The 19525-nt window shown below is 43.6% G+C and overlaps 1 protein-coding gene across 1 annotated transcript in view; it reads right to left on the bottom strand.

The window, feature by feature from the left end:
- The window catches only part of LOC308293341 (receptor-type tyrosine-protein phosphatase U-like), a gene marked incomplete at its 5' end in the record, with an annotated part of 208359 nt that overhangs the window by 21778 nt on the left and 167056 nt on the right, over positions 1–19525 (bottom strand). The window contains 6 exons of the mRNA XM_080735808.1: positions 1578–1727; positions 4085–4220; positions 4743–4897; positions 6793–6909; positions 8408–8505; positions 13087–13123. Of these exons, the coding sequence (XP_080591934.1) occupies positions 1578–1727; positions 4085–4220; positions 4743–4897; positions 6793–6909; positions 8408–8505; positions 13087–13123 (693 nt within the window). The remainder of the gene's footprint in view (positions 1–1577; positions 1728–4084; positions 4221–4742; positions 4898–6792; positions 6910–8407; positions 8506–13086; positions 13124–19525) is intronic.

Here is a 19525-nt window from a genome sequence, read left to right as displayed (position 1 = left end):
GCTATTTAGACAGAGCTGGCATGTGGACAGAACTAAAAGAAGTTCATTACGCTGCCCGTGACAATGAGAATTCGTAATCGTGCCGTCCAAAGGTTGCCAACCATCAAGGATATTAAAATTCAAAACATACAGGCTACATCTAACCAGACGAGGCAGCGCCTAAATAATAGAGGGCAGATCTAAATGAATGGAAAGGTCAAGCCGACAACAACATGGATTATCTGACACACAAAGGCTGTTGGAAATTTTGTGTGCGTGTGGTTGGTGCTACAGTATAAGGCCCTGTCACGCTGCAAGTGTACGCGTGTACGCGTCAGAAGCTTGGTTCTACTTTGGAGCGTTGGTGCGTAGCACAGACCAGAGAGAGAAGGAGAAGACAGTGAATGGACTCCCGGTTTGTGTGCGTGCGTCTGTCTGTGTTTTGGTAGCCTAATACGCCTCGTATATTTCAGCTCAGTGCTAGATAGTTAAAATGATTAACTTTCTTGCACTAGACGGCGTTCTTGGCTAATCTAGACGATTCTTGGACATGTATACTCTATTACTCAAAGGTATTTCTACTCTTCCGACGACGTCATGAAAACAATGTTTTTTTTTTCTTTGACAGGGGTCCTAAAAACCTCCTCCCATGTTATTCAATGGAGCGATCTGCTCAGAGCACACTATGCTGTGTCGCGCCGAAATTCCTCATAGAGGATCGCGCATTCTCGCAGATTTCTTTCTGATCACTAAAACAGTTGCGCCTTCACTGTGACAGAGAATATTCTGAGATTTTTCAAAGGTAAGGCAAACAAATATATAGATTCTTGAGCAGTGATTGTGTTCGTGGTGCAGCATGTAATATATTCATAAGCAACGACACACGGGCAAGATGAGTGCTACAGTAGACTGTTGATTATTTTACAGACTGCTGTGCCAGTGCGGAAGACAGCTACAGGGAATAATGAGGGACCATATGGGCGGCAGGTACGGGGGTCCAATGGCCTTTCCTCTAGGCCAAAATGTAAACTGGCACACAAATAGATCTCAAAATATAATGGGTGGATTGCTATGGAACGTGATGTGGATAATTCACCCTTTGTCAAGTCCCGCCCATTGTCCTGCCCCTCTCCACACCCATTGGTTGCTTTGTCTTGGTGGGACATTCAGTGGGACATTCCATCCACTGCCATGTTAATTCAGTTGCTTCATATTGTTATTCTGTGTGCTCAATTCTAATTTCAAACTTTGTTTCAGTCAATTGGAGCTGCTCAGTGGCAGCATAGTGAATCAGCATGTTTTTAAACGTTTTTATATCTCCAAAAATTATGTTTTAGCTAATTCAACATAAAAAAGGCGGAACCAGGGCGGGACAAGGCAGATAGAGCCTGCTGGTTGGTCAGTCAGGGACCAACCAGGAGGCTAACAAAGGGTAAATTGCTGTGCGCAGTGGATGCCCCCTATTCAAGGGACCCCATGGTATTGCCCGTAGAGCCACCTTCAGTCCAAAAATGTCAACTCGCACGCAAGATATCTTGTGTGTGTGTGTGTGTGTGTGTGTGTGTGTGTGTGTGTGTGTGTGTGTGTGTGTGTGTTACCTGGAACTCTTCTCTGAGTGGTGTGGTGTTGCTCTGTGAATCCACCTTCAGCATATCTTTATAGGTCAGAGCAAAGTCATTAACAGGGATGGCCGTCTCTCCACACAGACACGCCTCCAGGATGGCATCGTGGATGAACACATACTGCTCCTGAAAACACACAAAAATCACAAAGTCATTATGTTTAACTAAAAACTAAAATCTAAATATGTAATTTTAGATTCTAGAGTTGGCTATTGAAAAATAGCAGCTACTATACAAGCTCACAGTGGATACAATGTATTGTATGTTGTGATGTCATGGGAACCACTATAACAGAATCCCTTTTATGCCCAATGCCCATGTATGGAGATCCCTGATGTCATCAATATTAAGCCCACTAACAGGACTTCATATGGGAATGCCCATATATGGAGGAAGACAGCCCATATCTGTGCGGCTGGTTCAGATAGGGATCTCCATGTATGGGCATAAAAGGGATGTCCTATATACAGTACATGGATCTCCATATATGGGTAACTGGTCCGATATATTTATCACTGACCAGATGGCCAAGAATTGGAGCGACCTCGCCCTGAGAAGTCTCACTAGTTTATATTAGGATAAATGTGCACAATGTTAAAAATGAAACGGAAGTGGGGAGAAGGCTTCACTTCCTCTTTAATCGGGCACTCATCATAAGAACTAGTATGAACAGGATGCTGGCAGATGTTCTACCAGCCTGGAGTAGACTATCATGGAGGTGAGGGGGATAACATGAACTCCAAGGGATGCCAACTGGAGAGGCCAGCTCTGGGCGTAGTTTACTGGTGCCACTTAAAGATCTGCCATTCATTTTTCCCATAGAGATTTACAAAAGCATTTATAGCCTAGAATCATGCCATCCAGGATCCTGGTGAATCATGACCATAGAACCGTTGATTCTGTGAAATAAAAAATGTGAATACCGCTAAACAAAGGGTATTTATTAAATGTAGTATAGTTACAATTAAATATTCAAAAGGGGAAAAAAACACAGAATCATGATTGATTGATTCTAGGCTTAAAATAATAGATATAAATATTTTTGTAAAAGTCCTATGGGAAAAATGAATGGCTGAGGTTTTAATGGCACCGCCACCAATAAACCACGCCCACTGCTATGCCCTATTGTATTGGCGGAGTATTTGCATTCTTGCTTTCCGCTGAACAAGAAAAAGAAAACAATTCACAGGAGGTCTGAAACCTACTGAACACACTTATGCTGCCTGGAGGACAAACCCAAACCTAACCATTTGAATACCCCATGACCTTTCCTCTAGCACCACCCTCAGGCCAAAGGGCACTTTGCAGCTAGCTATGTTGCAGCTTTTTAATGAAGGTACATCATTTAATTTCACTTCAAAGCTTAAAGCTAATCATTGTGTAAATATACAGTCTATGGTAGTAGGCCTGTCACGATTTACAAAAAAATCGATTTAAATCGATTTTATTGGGGGACGGTGAAAATCGATTTTTTTAAAAACGAATCGCGATTCGACAACCAGAGGTCGCCCTCGACTTAATCTCCATTCTGTCTTCAACGTCTCTGCGTGTTCAACGTCTAACGTCAGGCAGACACAGGCAGGGCAGCTACAGTAGGAAGGCTCACCCACTCACAGCTGCCAGCGTGCCTCCATTGGGCTGCAGAGCAGAGCTCCGCGATTTCGATTGACAAAGAGAGCAGTTAGTTGAGTGCTGTGTCATTACTTTGCTGCTACAGAGCATAGCACTAATCAGTCCTAAGGGCTAACAACAACAATGCTACGTACAGATGCACGTCTCTGCCACTGGTTACAATGTGGAAACAACGTTTCTAGTGAAAACAAGAATTGACACAGTCAATATATAAGCCGGTGGAATGGTAAACAAGAATTGACACATTCAATATATAAGCTGGTGGAATGGTGTGTGTTAGAAAGTCAGGGACTTTGAACAGTCTATCCACAATGAGACACTAGGTCTTGACTTTGATGAATTATTGATTTTGAAAAGAGGGTAAGAGTTGTTATTATGCCTTAGTTTGTGCCTGGCTTACAGTACAGTTGGCTTGATATGTACCACAAAAAAAATGCATTCTTTGATACAGTATTGAAAAAAGTGTAAGAGTGTTGTTTAAAAAAAGAACAGGATTTGACATTTAAGAATTGATAAGTTTACACTATCTGTCATTTGCTATTTGCTACTGTATAGAGGATAAGAGAACATCTAAAACATACAGGATTCCTTGTAAGAGAAGACAAGTGAACTGAAATGTTATTGTTGTTTTTTGTCATTTGATAGTTCTACTGTATTGAAAAGAGCATAAGAGAAAACAGCAAAACAAATACTGGAATTGTAAGAATTGTGGATTTTTTTGGGTAATTTCTATGGAAAATAAATTTGTTGAAAAAATCGTGAAAAAATCGTGACATCGTGAATCGTCAACCTTGAATCGTGATTCGAATCGAATCGTGGCAGGCCTATATGGTAGTGGACACAGTACTGACCTCTGTCTGGATCATGTTGATGCGTCGGGAACAGAGGGTTTTCACACAGTTGTAGATGTCCACCACGCCTTCACATTCAGCCATGTCCAGCATGACGTCCAGAACGATGTAGCAGCCTGTCCTCCCCGCCCCCATGCTGGAGACAACACAGAACGTTGACATGGTTCAATAGAGTGCTGGTCGCCTCTTACATTCAGCCACACCACAATGGCTGCGTTTGGAAAGACCCGACGCAAAGGGGTCAGATTTATCAATGATCAAAATACCAGTGGTTCTCAAAGTGGGAGAGCCAGGGCGTCCCAGCAAAATTAGTTAATATAGCGTAAAAATAAGTTCAACCACTTTTACCCCATTTTAAACTTTGTTGAATAGTTTTGAAAAACACAATTATTCTCTTAACTGTTTTCAGAAGGGGGTCAACAGCCAAACACATCAATTTGGGCGTCCTTCACATGGAAATGTAGAACCATTGCACTATAATAACTACTGTACAACTGCACTACTTTTCCAATAACAATTGTGGGATAATTTTGGGACCAGCATGGTCAACTGGCCACCCAGAGAGACAGGGTGGGAGTGGGAGTGTGTGCATGCTTGTGTGTGCGTGTGCGTGTGCGCGTGTGTGTGTGTGTGTGTGTGTGTGTGTGTGTTCAGGTACCTGCAGTGCACCACCACAGGTCCGGCGTCGGGGGGCATGGAGCTCTTAACGCGCCGCAGGAAGGCCAGCAGTCCCGTGGCGTGGTGGGGGACGCCGTGCTCCGGCCAGGAGGTGAAATGGAACTGGCACACCTCGTGTTTGGCAGGGTAGCCTCTCTGCACACACAATAACACTGTCTCACTGAGATGCTATCACAAGGACGGCCCGAGAAATTATACCCCCCAACAATACATTATAAACCTGACAATGGTGCTTGGCGGAAGAAGGCCACAAATAGAAAATGCTGTTAATGTCGGTAAGTGGGATGTGCCGGAAAAGCGAGCACATTATCGGTGACTGAGACAGAATTTACAACCCTTTTCATAAAGATCCCTTTTTTCAGTATTTGAGCCTCCGACCACCATTTGATGAGTTGTAGCCTCTCAGACCCTAAACCTAGAATAGGTTTTGGGTCTGGGTTGAATAAGATTTTGTCCACAATTCCATGCTGTAGTGATGTTGGTACCATAGTAGACATAACAGGTCAATCAAAATAACAATTCTTCTACATTCTCTAATTGTGTAGACTTCTTATAAATGAAGTAATACAGAGGTTTAGAAATAATTTAACTCTTGAAAGTGCAACATGAAACCAAAAGGAGTTGTGTCTGAGTTGTGCTGTTTGCATGCTGTGTTTTAGAGGTGTAAAGTGGTGAGGTTACGGCTAGTGTAGTGTGTATGATGTGCTTTGGAGGTGTAAAGTGTTGTGTGTACAGCTGTAGTTGGCTTTGGAACCGAGAGGTGGGTGGCAGTGGTGGAAAAAGTCCTATCAATTACCTAAGTAAAAGTATCAATACTACAATGTAGAAATATTCTGTTATAAGTAAAAGTCTGACCCCCCCCCCCCCCCCCCACATTGTGCAGAATGTTCCATTTCACAAGTTTTAATTTAAATCTTTTGAAAATAGCAGATCTACAATGCATCACATCGTGACACATTGTGAGCTTGTAGATCAGCTATTTTCAAAAGGCCGAAATGCATGCAAAGCTGAAGTATGAGGTATCTTCAAAGTAACTAGTAACTTAAGTGTTAAAATAATTGTAGTGGAGTAAAAAGTACAATATTTGCTCTGAGATGTAGTGGAGTAGAAGTAAAAGTATTGGAGTTGTCAATACTCAAGTATAGCTGAACGGTTAGGGAACCCGCCTGCGGAAACAGAGCCCCTGGTTGTCCCAGGTTCGATTCCAGGCCAGGGTAGCAATGCTGATGTGTGTCCCTGAGCAAGACTCTTAACCCCTAATTGCTCACACGCTCCTTGTGGGCAGCGAATGAGCTGGGTTGGGCTGAAAATACTGAATTTCCCTCGCGGGAGGAGTAGGTAACTATGATTATGAAAGTAAGAATACCTAAAAATTGTACTCAAGTACAGTACATAGTTACTTTCCACCACTGGTGGGTGGTATGGTCCAGGTTTAACAATAGAACATGTGCGAGAGGGTACCTGACGGAGGATGAGTAATAGTACATTATGTCCACATGGTGTGGTTTTTATCTTTTTGTGTGGGAGGTATTATCTGAATCTTTGTTGTCAGAGGGGATAATTGAGGTGTTTTGTTTAGTCTTTCAATACGGGTCTATTTTGGTATAAATGTCAGGTGTGAATACCTACTTTGTTGTCGTGTGTGTGTGTGTGTGTGTGTGTGTGTGTGTGTGTGTGTGTGTGTGTGTGTGTGTGTGTGTGTGTGTGTGTGTGTGTGTGTGTGAGTTTGTCGTGCTATATTTATGGGGACCAAACGCATGTTCACACAGTCACCTGCAGGGGACCTCTGACAGTGTGGGGACAAAATAGTAGGTCCCCACAATGGTTAGGGTTAGGGTTAGGGATAGAGGTTAGGGTAAGGCCACAGGACTTGCATAAAAATGAATGGAAGTCTATGTAATGTCCCCACAAGTGATGTAAATATATAGTGTGTGTGTGTGTGTGTGTGTGTGTGTGTGTGTGTGTGTGTGTGTGTGTGTGTCTGCGTGCGTGCGTGCGTGCGTGCGTGTGTGCTTGCGCATGCGTCTCACCCTCTCCATAGCAAAGGTGCGGACGGTGTATTCTGATAGAGTTTCAGTCTTCAGCAGCGTTATCTTGATGTCTCCATACATCGCACTGTCATCAGGCCAGTACTTACAGCACTTTATCTGGACAAACAAACACAGTATTTGTATTAAAGCGTTTGTGTGCGTGTGTGTGTTAGGGATGTGCGTGGCTAGCTAACTAAATGGCAAAACAGCGCTGCCGTTAATAGCTTACTAAATACTAGTCATTTGACGCTTCACACTAGAGTTGGTTCAGTGAATGCCTTTCCTCGTTTGGATTTCACACGATGCTTTTGTCATTGTTGTCTGAAATAACACATTTTGCTGATTCATCAACTGATTCTGTGCACTAGTCCAGTGGCTCTCAACCATTTACAGGCCATGACCCCCCAAATAATCATATTTTAACTGGGGAGACCCCACCCTGACGAGCACGAGAGTTGAGGCATTACATTTTGTATACTACTGTTCTATTGTGAAAATAGCAGATCTAAATGCGTTGCGAGGCGTTGTGAGCCTGTAGATCTGCTATTTTCACAATTTCTGCCTCTAATATTTGACAGTTTGGCTTAATTGGTTAAATTTGTCATTTTAGAGGTTCTTAAATTGTCACCTTAGAAATGTGCAGATACCCTCTATACAGCTTTGTTAGTTTGAGTGAGAAAACAATGTTGCACATTAAGCTAATCATCTGGGGACCCCCCAAAATAATTTGGGGACCCCCCCTGGGTGGTCCCAAACCACAGGTTGAGAACCATTGCACTAGTCGACTAGACAACTTGTGGAACGTGGTTGTGGTCCCATTGCGGCAGGCAGAGGTCTGGGGAGAGACTTCAGCACCATGGATAGCGCCCAGCTCTTTGGCCAACTGTTTGAAGGGACAGTAAGTTCCAGTTCAACATCTGTTGTTTGTAGCAAGTGTCGTCAGTGTCTCTGTTGTTTATGTCGGTTAACACATCACAGTTTACAGCATGATCGTTTAACCATCAGTGAAATGAGTCCCTGTGCTGTGAACCTGGCTGTCCCCCATGTGTTGGCTTGGGAGCAATGTGCGAACGTAAAAGCTGGCAAAGTGTGAAAGGTTTACACATCCTACATTCACACAGCTCCATTCAGACCAGCGTAAACGTCTATCATGAAAGAATCCTATGAATAAAACGGTGTGAATTCATCGCATCAATAAAGGGCTTCTCTGTACCTAATGTTATTCACAGTGGCACAGGGTCAAGACATACCGTAGATTATCAGAAATAATAGGCTGTTATCAGTGGAAGGAAGCAGGGATGGCTGCTGGCTGCAATCAGAGCATCCTGGATAAAGCGCATATGGAGGCGTGCATCAGGGGTATAAGGGGGCGTGCGTCAGAACATACAGGACACGGCAAATAAGGCGGTGGGAATCAGAACTTTGACCTTGGAACACTGTCATCAAAGCGACTGGTGATTACTCATGACTCACTACGCGCCAGCAAGACACTTTACCTCCCACTGCCTCTCTGATATATCTACTGTATATAAAAAATGATAAAGGGCAGCTCCATGAATGCATGTTGCCTCCATCTATCTTCCCCGAAGGGAGGTTTGGTCGGAGGTATACGTACCCTGCCCACCTCCACCAGCTTGGTGATCATGACGATGCTGAAGCAGTTCTCCTGCCACACCATTCTCCAGAAGTCATAGATCATCTCCTGCTTGGGACCTGTGGAGGACGGAGGTGAAGGAGGAGGGGAGGTGCGCAAACAAACAGGCAAGGGAGACGGACAGAGAAGGGTGGAGATGCAGAAAGAAATGGAGGAAAAGAAGGAGATGTAGATGAAGAATGAGGTGGAGGCAAAGGAGGAGGCAGAGGCACAGGGATACATGGAGGTGAACAAGGTAGAGGTGCAGAAGGAGGTGGAGGAACAGAATCCAAAGGCGATACAGAATGATGTGGATGAAAAGAAAGAGAAGGAGCAGACAGAGAGGAGGATGCAGAGGTGGAGAGATGAGACATAAGTCAGAGCAAATAGCAGCAATAACCATCAACACAGACACGCTGTAATCCATGCCAGAGAATAGAGTAACAACGTGTCATTTGTGAACTATTGTCCATTCTGTGTTCCTACAGGGAGAAATGTCATTTCAATATACCCACAAATCCTGAGATGTAACAAACAAAGCCCTGCGTTGGCTCACCGAGGCGCCATTTGCTGACACAAATCACAGTCCCCAGGGCTGATGACACTTTCATTGATTTCATTACACTGTGCTTTCTTGATAATATCTCATACTGGCTGCTGAGCTGGTTTGGGATGTATTTTTAATGATAAACATGTCCCTTCTTTTTTGTTTTGTTTTTTATCAATTTTTTATTTAATTTTAAGGAAAACAAAGAATACAGCAGAGTACCAAAAGCACTTAGGTGGCCATATAGGGACAACAAGGACATGAAACAAACATTTCCCTTCATTTTTAACACTTCTTGACTCAGCTTCACACAACTTCATAGGAACATTGTGAGTGTCTGACATCAACTGGAACTGATTCAAATGACCTTCACTGAAGAAGGTCACACCTCATCAGTGTGCTTGGATAGTGACACCATGACACTTTGTATTATCTCACACATCCATATCTCCAAACACACACTGGCTTTGTTCCTATTAAATGGGGGATAGTTTCCTTTCTTTTTTTGGAGGGACGCATTGGTATAAATGTTGTTTGTCTATGGAGCACATCTTTCTTCTTTCACCGATTTCAAGAAATCGTTTCCAGGCTATTTAGGGGTCGTATTAGCATTATTCATGAGACCGCTACTCCAATTTGTTTGTCATTTTTTAAGTCAACAATGGCTGCTCAGACGTACTTATTTTCATCATATAAAGTTCACCTTCGATATGGCTTAGGTTTATAATAAACATTTCTACAGTATGCTGCCATTTATACTGCTGGAAACTCACCGTTATGCTCTATTCTGAAAGGCTTTTTCAAACAGTGCTATTGCGTCACCAAAACAACAAAGCTGGTGAAACAGTGAGGAGTAGCAGTGCCACACATTTACATTTACAGCTTAAATATCACCTCAGAGAATCGAGCCCAAAAGCAAACACATCTGATCGCTTACAAGACACAAGAACAGCAACATTTGGGCAAACTGAGGGATTTGATCTCAACAGACTAAATCACAGTCAAACTCAATCAAATTAGAGCAGCACTTTGCAAAAGTGACTATTGTTAAAATTTTCAGGAGCCTTGGCGGAAATGTGATTTTCGTGTGGTTTACTTTGATTCCATGATAGTGTGTTGTTTTTGTTCGGTAGCCAGCTGCTAGGTCGCCTGGGATCAAGTTGCTTTGCAGGCTGCTGATCCGGCCTGTGTCTAGAGCGGATACGGAAACGATGCATGCATGAATGTGCGCATGCAAATTATCGGATACGGAAGGGTGGGCCTAAACCGGATAAAACTGGTTCATTAGCGCAAGACCCGTGAGTTCGCGTGAGAGATGAAAACACCGCCAGTGTAGGCTGCAGAAAGGTGAAAAGTCTGAATCTTGAGTTGAAAACAAATGTAGGATGTAACGTAAAAGTATAGTAATGAGAGGTGTAACAAGTTACTTTTGACAGGAAGTAATACTTTAACACTAATAGTGCCTCTTAATCTGAAGGTTGCTTGGTGCCTCGGTGCCACGCCGTTTCCTCCATAGGCCGCCGCTATTATTTTGAAGGGCTGGAAGGGGGTTGTTTTAGTTTTTTTGGATTATCGCTTGACGGCAACGATTACGTCATCTAGTCACATGACAGTGTGAGCCCAGAAGAGAACATGGCTGCGCCCAGCGTTTGTGTACAGTACTGGAGAGTGGAGACCATCCTTTGTATAAGAATGTCCCTTTTGGAGAAAATGAGGTCTCTTTATGGGCCTCTCAATGGATTTACTATGGAGGACGTTAACTTCGCGTGCACGCCCGACGTGCGTTGTAAACAAATCGCGGACATTACCGATGCGGGCGGGACCGGAGCGACGTACAGTAAGTAATAATATCTTTACTGTATATACAGTAAGATTGACAGTCCTCACCGTCAACGGCGCCATGGTATTAACCCTTTCAATGACGGTGAGCGCCGTCTACAGCAGCAGAACAGTTAAGTAAAGTAATAATATTATTTTTGAAACGAGTAACGAGTAATGTTTTTGGAGTTACAAGCCTAACACTGTCTAAATCTACAGTATCTATCTATCTATCTATCTATCTATCTATCTATCTATCTATCGATAGCTAGCTCAATCGTGTCTGCCTCTTCCTCCTCTCCATGGGTTTATTCATGGCTCAATCTCCAGTTTGGTGAATCACGGCGCTAGCCTCCGCACGCACCGCTGCATCACGTTTATTTCTCCAGCATCAGCAAGGGGCTAGTAAGAACTTCACCAGGGAGGGCGCTAGAGAAACAGATGCTGATTGATCCCATCGACTGAGTCGATCCATATGCACGGTACGCCGTGCTGCTCTTTCAGGCGCCGCAGCACGCCGGCTCTCGGGCGAACTTGGCGTTTTCGCTGCCTCCCCCTCCGTCTCCCCTTCCTCATCCAACTCCTCCCACACCTTCATCATGGACAGAATACAGAACGGTTCCATGCAGAGCACCTGCTGCTCTCCTACACAGGAACATGTGGCTCCAGGCTCAACTAATTGCATCAGCTTCTATGGGCCTCTGCAGCACAGCAGCCCACAGAGAGAAGGACTATTCATATGCAAACACCCACCGCTGATGTGTGTCACTGAATACTGTACCACTCATATAACCACTCATGTGTAGGGTACCATAGAGCAGGGGTCTTCAACGTTTTCAGGCCAAGGACCCCTTAGTTGAGAGAGAGATGAAGCAGGGACCCCCACAACCTTTTCATAGATTCCATATAGATTCATTGTTTGACAGCACAATCATCAGTGTATTTAGGATTCGTGTCAATTTGTGTTTTCAGACATTTGACCACTTGAACCTTCAATACTTTATAAACTTGACCTTTCACGCTGTACTTAGTCTCTTTTTCCCGAAAGCTTGTAGATCTGCTATTTTTGGCTTAAGTGCTCAGAATATAGACACTATATTAAGAGGTTAATATGAAAAATGGGGAAAAGAAGTTTCTATCACTCAGTTTTTGAGGACCCCCTGTAGTAACTCTGAGGACCCCCTAGGGGTCCCGGACCCCCTGTTGAAGACCCCTGCCATAGAGTGCAGACAGATGGTGTGAGACACAGGGGTGTCGGGGTGGGTGGGGGGGGGGGGGGGGGGGGGGGGGATGTGTGAAAGCGTGTGTGAGAGAAAAGGAGACAATTTCATGACTACACGTTTTGTGAAGCAGCAAGGTTGCGACCAAAGTCGGGAAACAGAGGGAAATCTGAGGGGGATTACGCTCTGAAGAGACACACTGACTGAATAAACAGAAGAGGAAGAATGAATTATGTCTTCTAGTTTAGTTGTGTTTATTTGTGTTTGTGAAATGTGTGCTTGCGCCTGTGGTTTTGCATTATAACTTAAGGTACGATAATGCACCACCGTCTGTCCTCGGCAGAAGAAAGACATAAAGTAACCGCTTCACACAGAGACACAGTCAGTGGCGTAAACAGCGTCAGAATGACTGACAGTTACAGAGAATTGTTATGGGAGCGTTTGATGGGGGGGATTGGAGAACACGGCGGTTGTCAGGAGACAGCCAGCTGTAGCGAGATGAAACACCGGCTTCCATGTTGTTGTTTACACATTAATTATTCAAACGTCTCATTTCAATATGGACAGCTGAAACTATGTGTGGAGATGGAAGACCACTCCAAACAAATGCCTACGCGTCCTTGCGAACATGAGAACACACCACCACTGTTATGTGTTATAATGTACGCCCCCCAAACTGTGGAATAAACTCCCTGTCGCACATAGAACTACTGTACAGACTCACTCCCTAGCTTCCGCCGTGGACTGAAGACTCACCTCTTCAGACTCCACCTAAACCCATAGCACTTAGTGTAACACTCCCCTTCCCTCGATGACCATACATGAAGCTAGATAGCATTTTTAGGTATTTTTCTTTTTTCTTTAACTGATTATTGTGCATGGTCTACCTATTTTATTGTTTTTCTAGATTGATATTCCCATGCATTTGTTGTATTGTTGTTGACATACTGACATTATCTTGCTTATTATATTAATATATTACCTGCTTATTGTAAGTCGCTTTGGATTAAAAGCGTCTGCTAAATGCCTAAATTGTAAATTGTAATTCCCTGGGTGTGACACCGTGTGAGACTCACCTTGGGTGGCGATGAAGTGGTTGGACCGCTGGTAGCCCTGTATGAAGTTGACAGGAGGAGAGGAAAAGAGGTTGGAGGAAACAGAGAGAGTGTGTCAATACCAATCACAATACGAACACGGATTCTGGTCCCTCCCTCCATTCTCTCTCCATTTTCAGCATCAAGACGTGTCTCATCGGTCTAAGAGTCAGGGGGGTCGGTAGCAGCGAAATGTCTGCCGCACCTTTTTAATGAAAGATATTTTAAAGCCCACAAAAACGAATTTGTGCTCTGTCATCGATGAATGCTTTTCATTGAGGCGCCGCTTGCTAGCCTTTTGTCACGCTTAAAACCATGAAATGATGATCTTTGTCCCCGCCTGCGCCTGTGAGCCGGGTCATTATGAACAGAGTGAAAGAGCTGCATGCCGATGGTGGCTGGCTGCCAGCTCCCAGCATGCATCTGTGGCTCCTGGTCAACCGTAAATAGACACTGAGTGATCTGTGACTCATTGTACCTGAGTGACTCTGACTGATCTGGCTGCATGCCTACTTTCTCCTCAGCTCTGCCTTATAACAGCTCTGATACAGTGCGGCAGGGACGTGCTGGGCCCCTGATTCAGCCCGGGAAAAAGAGTTGTAGAGGCCCTCATTGCGCGCTATAGAGAGAGATCTCTCTCTATAGCGCTGCTGCTACTCAAAGATTTGCCATTTAAGATCATGACAAGTGACAAGCCAGTGGGCCAATTACTGTACATGAGTTATATTTCTTCGTTGTCGGTTGGAAACCTTGTATGTCCAAAACCGTTTGTTTTGTATTTATCATTTTAAAAATGATTGTGGGGTTGGCGATAGGGCCTTTCTGTGTGGAGTTTGCATGTTCTCCCCGTGTCTCCTAGGGTTGATACCCTCACAAAAACATGCACGTAATCCTGGTCTCAATAATGCCTCCCCCTGGCCAGCCGGGGCGCCTGATGGAGGGGAAAGGAACTGGTTGGAATAACGTGTTCCTTCCACGCGCTACGTCCAAACTAGGGAAATCTCCACTGTCAGGTGACAAGAAGCAACTTGGACTCCTCATGCATAGAAGGAAGCATGAGGTCAGTCCGTTGTCTCCCCAGGCGCGGCAGAGGGAGAGCAGAGCCCAGGATTACATAGGCAATTAGCACTGGGTGAAAAAATGGGTTACAAAATTGTGGGATAAAAATTATAAAAAACTAAAAAATAAACTAGTGAAAACAGCCGATCTACAAGCACACAACGCCTCGCACCGCGAGGCGTTGTGTGCTTGTGGATTTGCTGTTTTCACTACTTTTATGCAACAGCCTTGTATAATGAAGCAGGGCTTTACTTTGCGAAAAAATGTATACATTTGAAACTTGGAGATACGAGGTTTCTGCCCAAAATGGAACAAAGACCGACATTTTATTTTGATTTTTTTCCTAATGGCCGGCCTGGACTGGCCGGGAATGAACCGGCCGTTTGGGAATTGTCCCGCTTTTCCCAATGTCCAGCACGTCCCTGCAGTGCGGTGTGTCTGAAAAGTTATTTGCGGCGGCGTAACCCTCATACTGTATGTTTAAAATAGTACTTCATGCTTTCTCAACTGTGTTTTCATATAACTGAACATTTAGTGAGGAACACTCACGTCAAAGTAGATTTAACCATTTATTGCATAAATGGAATACAGTTCATCTTGGCGTTAAAGGGCTCCGCGTTCGGAGATGTTCCCTGAATGTTGTGTGTGCTTTTTGAGCATGCTAAGCAAAATCAGGGAAAATAGGGGCTGTTAAGTATGACATCATTTTGTAGTAGGCCTGGGGCCAATTCTGATATCTTCACAAATTGGTACCACCCAAGGTGACCGTACATTTTTTACATTTTTGACTTCCTACATGTCTCTAGTTTACATTTTGATATGATAACCCTTTCTGAGACCCAGCTTAATTGATGTTATCAGCCGCTATAGTCGGTTTCCCATCGACTTTCTATACAGGAGGAAAATACCCAGAAAACATTTTTTTTCTGGGTATTTAGGTAGGATGTGAGGGGTCTAACTAGGGGTTTGTCATGATGCTGAATCCATTGCAAGCATTTGTTTTGCACAGAAAACATTCCTTGGGCTACAAATGGCCCTAGAATACACCCACAAAACTGATGAAACTGATGAAAAGTGATGACTCATCACTTTTCATCACTAAACTATCATTTTCTGGGGCCATTTGTAGCCCAAGGAATGTTTTTTGTGCAAAACAAATGCTTGCAATGGATTCAGCATCATGACAAACCCCTAGTTAGACCCCTCACATCCTACTTAAATACCCAGAAAAAAAAAATTTTCTGGGTATTTTCCTCCTGTATAGAAAGTCGATGGGAGACCGACTCTAGCGGCTGATAACATCAATTAAGCTGGGTCTCAGAAAGGGTTATCATATCAAAATGTAAACTAGAGACATGTAGGAAGTCAAAAATGTAAAAAATGTACGGTCACCTTGGGTGGTACCAATTTGTGAAGATATCAGAATTGGCCCCAGGCCTATAGGCAGAGGAGAATTTCTGCCCCCAGTTTCCGTGAATCTTTTTACTATTTTTACTATTTACACATTTTTCTTCTCTTTGTTGTTGAAAGGAAAGAATTATACTTTAGTCGTTATTTTTGTCTCGGATCTGTTGAAATAGCGAGGGACAGAAAATGCTCTGGGGGCAGAGTTCTCCTCTGCCTACAAAATTATGTCACGGCTTAAAAGCCCCCAATAGCAGAACAATAGCAATACACTGACATGTAACTTCGTCAGTCAGAATCACAGTATTTGAGCTTAATACATTCACAATCACATGTAACTTAGTCAGACAATCACAAGTATTTGAGCTTAGCCAAACTGATTGTGAAAGGTGGAGGCTGAGGTGGAGGAGGGCAGCAGCCAGCAGCGAATGATTCCAAAGCTTCGGAAACCAAGCATAGGTAGAGAAAGAAAGAAGATATTTAAAGGAGCATTCCCTACTGATTGAGAGCTTTGATTGGAGTATGGCAGTCATGTGACGTAATGACCAGCAGATATGAGAATGAGGAATGAGAACAGATGTGACTGACAACTGACTACAGCTGGGCGGGACGACTCCTGTGTCCTGCACAAACTAAGGCGTCGCTTCTTCTGCCCTCCCCTGTGTCTCTCAAACTGTGGACAGTTCAGTAACCTGCCTACCAGTGACATTATTGGTAGGTTTGGTAATTTCAAACCAGATCAACTCATATACTACTGCCGTGTGACGACTTTGGCGATTTATTGCTTATGGTCCAGGCCGCCACCTACGAGTTTGATGACCTATCCTGACCTATCCTTATTTTTATTATTATGAGTTAAGTGCTCCTTTAATTCTGATATTACTTGTCTAAGTGATTCCAACTCCTGTTTACACATAATGTACCCACACAGACCAATTGCAAAATATTTCCCACTGTCGTATCCTGTGAAACCATACCACCAAATATTACCATGAATTATAGATATTGTTCTACAAGCTCATCAAATGATGTCCTACAGTCTGGAGTTGAGCTGCCGGCCTGTCTCATCCATTGAGGCATGGGGTGTTGCCATCATTTACATTCCCTTTGTTAATCTAAGGAGTTGGGGGCCAGTGGCCCACTGAGGTGTCGATAAACCTGTTGTTTAGACAACCATCTAGTTATGCTAAATCTAGTCTCAAGTCAGTGTATTGACCAGATGCTAATTTACTCAGCCTGTCTGGACAAATGAAGGGGTCCGCCTTCATTTGCTTTAAAAGACCATAGAATTTGTATGTACTGTGTGCATTACCCGGGAGGCCGTGAGGCTGAACGGTTGTTCTGTGGGCTTCGGCCTGTAGACTTCATACTCTGCAATAAACCAACCTGTGGATCTCAGAACATCTCTCTCCGTCTCCATTCCTGCCTGCAACTGCTTGTCTTTTCTCTTAACTTCTTCTCCGTGGCAACAAAGGAATTAGGATTAGATTCAACTCACAGTAACTCCGGGTATTTCTATTCTAGACTCTTTGTCTAGTTGGGATATTTCAAATGGGGGCTCTGAGCGAAAACGAATTGAACCGCGGGACAATAGGGGAGCTGTGAGTGTTTTTACTATATTTTTCTTTTTTGCGATCGAGGGAGGAAGGATTTTATTGAGGAGCAGAAGATTAAGTGTTTTATCAACGGGCACCTCTCTGGTCGAGGGAGGATGACGGACGGACGGCAACGTGGGAACCCGCAGACCGCGGCTACACTACAGCGATGATGACCGCAGCGACGTCGGAGGACAACGCGACGGAGGGCGCCGGAGCAAGTGAGAGAGGTCCACGACGGCAGCGGACGGCTCAACTCATAATCTGCAAGCCAACGACCTCGCAGCGCATCTCAAGGCTGTGATGATTCTACGCTACATGGCCTCACAGATGGACCTCTGTGATGTTAAGATGAAGAAAGAGTGCGGTGATTCCATGTCTGGTTCACCGCAGGGGGGAGAAGTGAGATCAGATCGATCGGATCCAGTCGGACAGTAAAAACTTTTCGTGGACAATAACAGCAATAGCAGCAGCTGAGCGCCGAGGGAGGTCTGGTGATTTTCGTTCACCCGGTCCCGGGACCATGGGCTTCCCTACCTGGCTGTCTGTACAGCGCATCACCCACCAAGGCCATACAGGGCCAAGGGGGGTGGTGGAACTTTTCCATCGGGACATTCCATGCCACACAGTGGCATATAGGTGAGACACTGACATTTTTGTAAGAAGACTACAGAAGCGACATATAAGGAGGTCAATTATTTTTTAAATAATAATCAGTTAAATGTATGTATGTATTTTATGTTTTTGTTGATTTTTAGCTAAGCAAATGAACATGGGGACCATTAATCGGAGTCCCTATACTAGATCTTAAAGGCATATTTGCCACGAAATTTTGTGATTATTTTCTATTTGCGGCCTAAATTCTGCGTTGCCTGGAAGAGATATTACAGGACGGCACCGGATATAACGTAGAGTTTGGGTAAAGCGGGTCATAGTTTCTTGTCTGGTATTGGTGTGGTTTTATTACTTTTTTATTATGTATGAATGATTCTGGGAATGGCCTGAGTTTAAATGGACCAGGCATTACTCAGAGTATGGTCGGTTCATTATTATGCTATTTGACCCAGCGTGATCGTAATTTGTTCTTCCCGAACAAAGGGGTCACTTTTCTCAAATTCCGTTGGTATGGTGTGGTACACTGTTATTTCTCAACTTTGAAGCACAGTGTTTTTAAGTAAAATGGATTTGATCTAATATTTCCTAAATTCTCAGTAGTGAAAACATGTCAAAGAGGGTCTGTTTTAGACAAAATTATTAGGCATACGGCAGGTTTCAGTGATTTTGAAGGTATTTTAGTGGAAACGAGATGAGCCAGTTGATGGTGTTAATACACAAGATGTCAAGTACAAATTCAAGTTTTTTTCTGAATTATTGATTGTCACGTCTTGTCTCTTTTTATTTTTGTCTGAATATGGTCAAATAAGTGTTAAAGTTCATTATTTGGCATTCATTCGATTTAGGAAAGCCAATAAGTTATTATCAACAATTGTTTGTATGTATTTGTGTATCATTGTAAACCACCATTTCTAGATTGTGTAACTGGTTGTAATTGTGACTACATTAAGAGGGATATTGAATGTAATTCAAGCTGTAACCACACTATGTAATCTTAAATCTGTAGGTATTATATGTCGAACTGTATTCTTCTTCTTTTTATGTTTTTTTCCCACTTATTTACATGAATATGGTTTCACTATTGTATTGTGAAGATCACAGGTGTCTGTGATCTTAGGGAGGAAATGTCGTATCCTGTGAAACCATACCACCAAATATTACCATGAATTATAGATATTGTTCTACAAGCTCATCAAATGATGTCCTACAGTCTGGAGTTGAGCTGCCGGCCTGTCTCATCCATTGAGGCATGGGGTGTTGCCATCATTTACATTCCCTTTGTTAATCTAAGGAGTTGGGGGCCAGTGGCCCACTGAGGTGTCGATAAACCTGTTGTTTAGACAACCATCTGGTTATGCTAAATCTAGTCTCAAGTCAGTGTATTGACCAGATGCTAATTTACTCAGCCTGTCTGGACAAATGAAGGGGTCCGCCTTCATTTGCTTTAAAAGACCATAGAATTTGTATGTACCGGTACTGTGTGCATTACCCGGGAGGCCGTGAGGCTGAACGGTTGTTCTGTGGGCTTCGGCCTGTAGACTTCATACTCTGCAATAAACCAACCTGTGGATCTCAGAACATCTCTCTCCGTCTCCATTCCTGCCTGCAACTGCTTGTCTTTTCTCTTAACTTCTTCTCCGTGGCAACAAAGGAATTAGGATTAGATTCAACTCACAGTAACTCCCTGTATTTCTATTCTAGACTCTTTGTCTAGTTGGGATATTTCACCACTTACTGTACTAATCCTA

Source organism: Nannobrachium achirus, assembly GCF_963921795.1.
Source record: "Nannobrachium achirus genome assembly, chromosome: 10".
Lineage (NCBI taxonomy): Eukaryota > Metazoa > Chordata > Actinopteri > Myctophiformes > Myctophidae > Nannobrachium > Nannobrachium achirus.
This window is presented reverse-complemented; position numbering and strand designations above follow the sequence as displayed.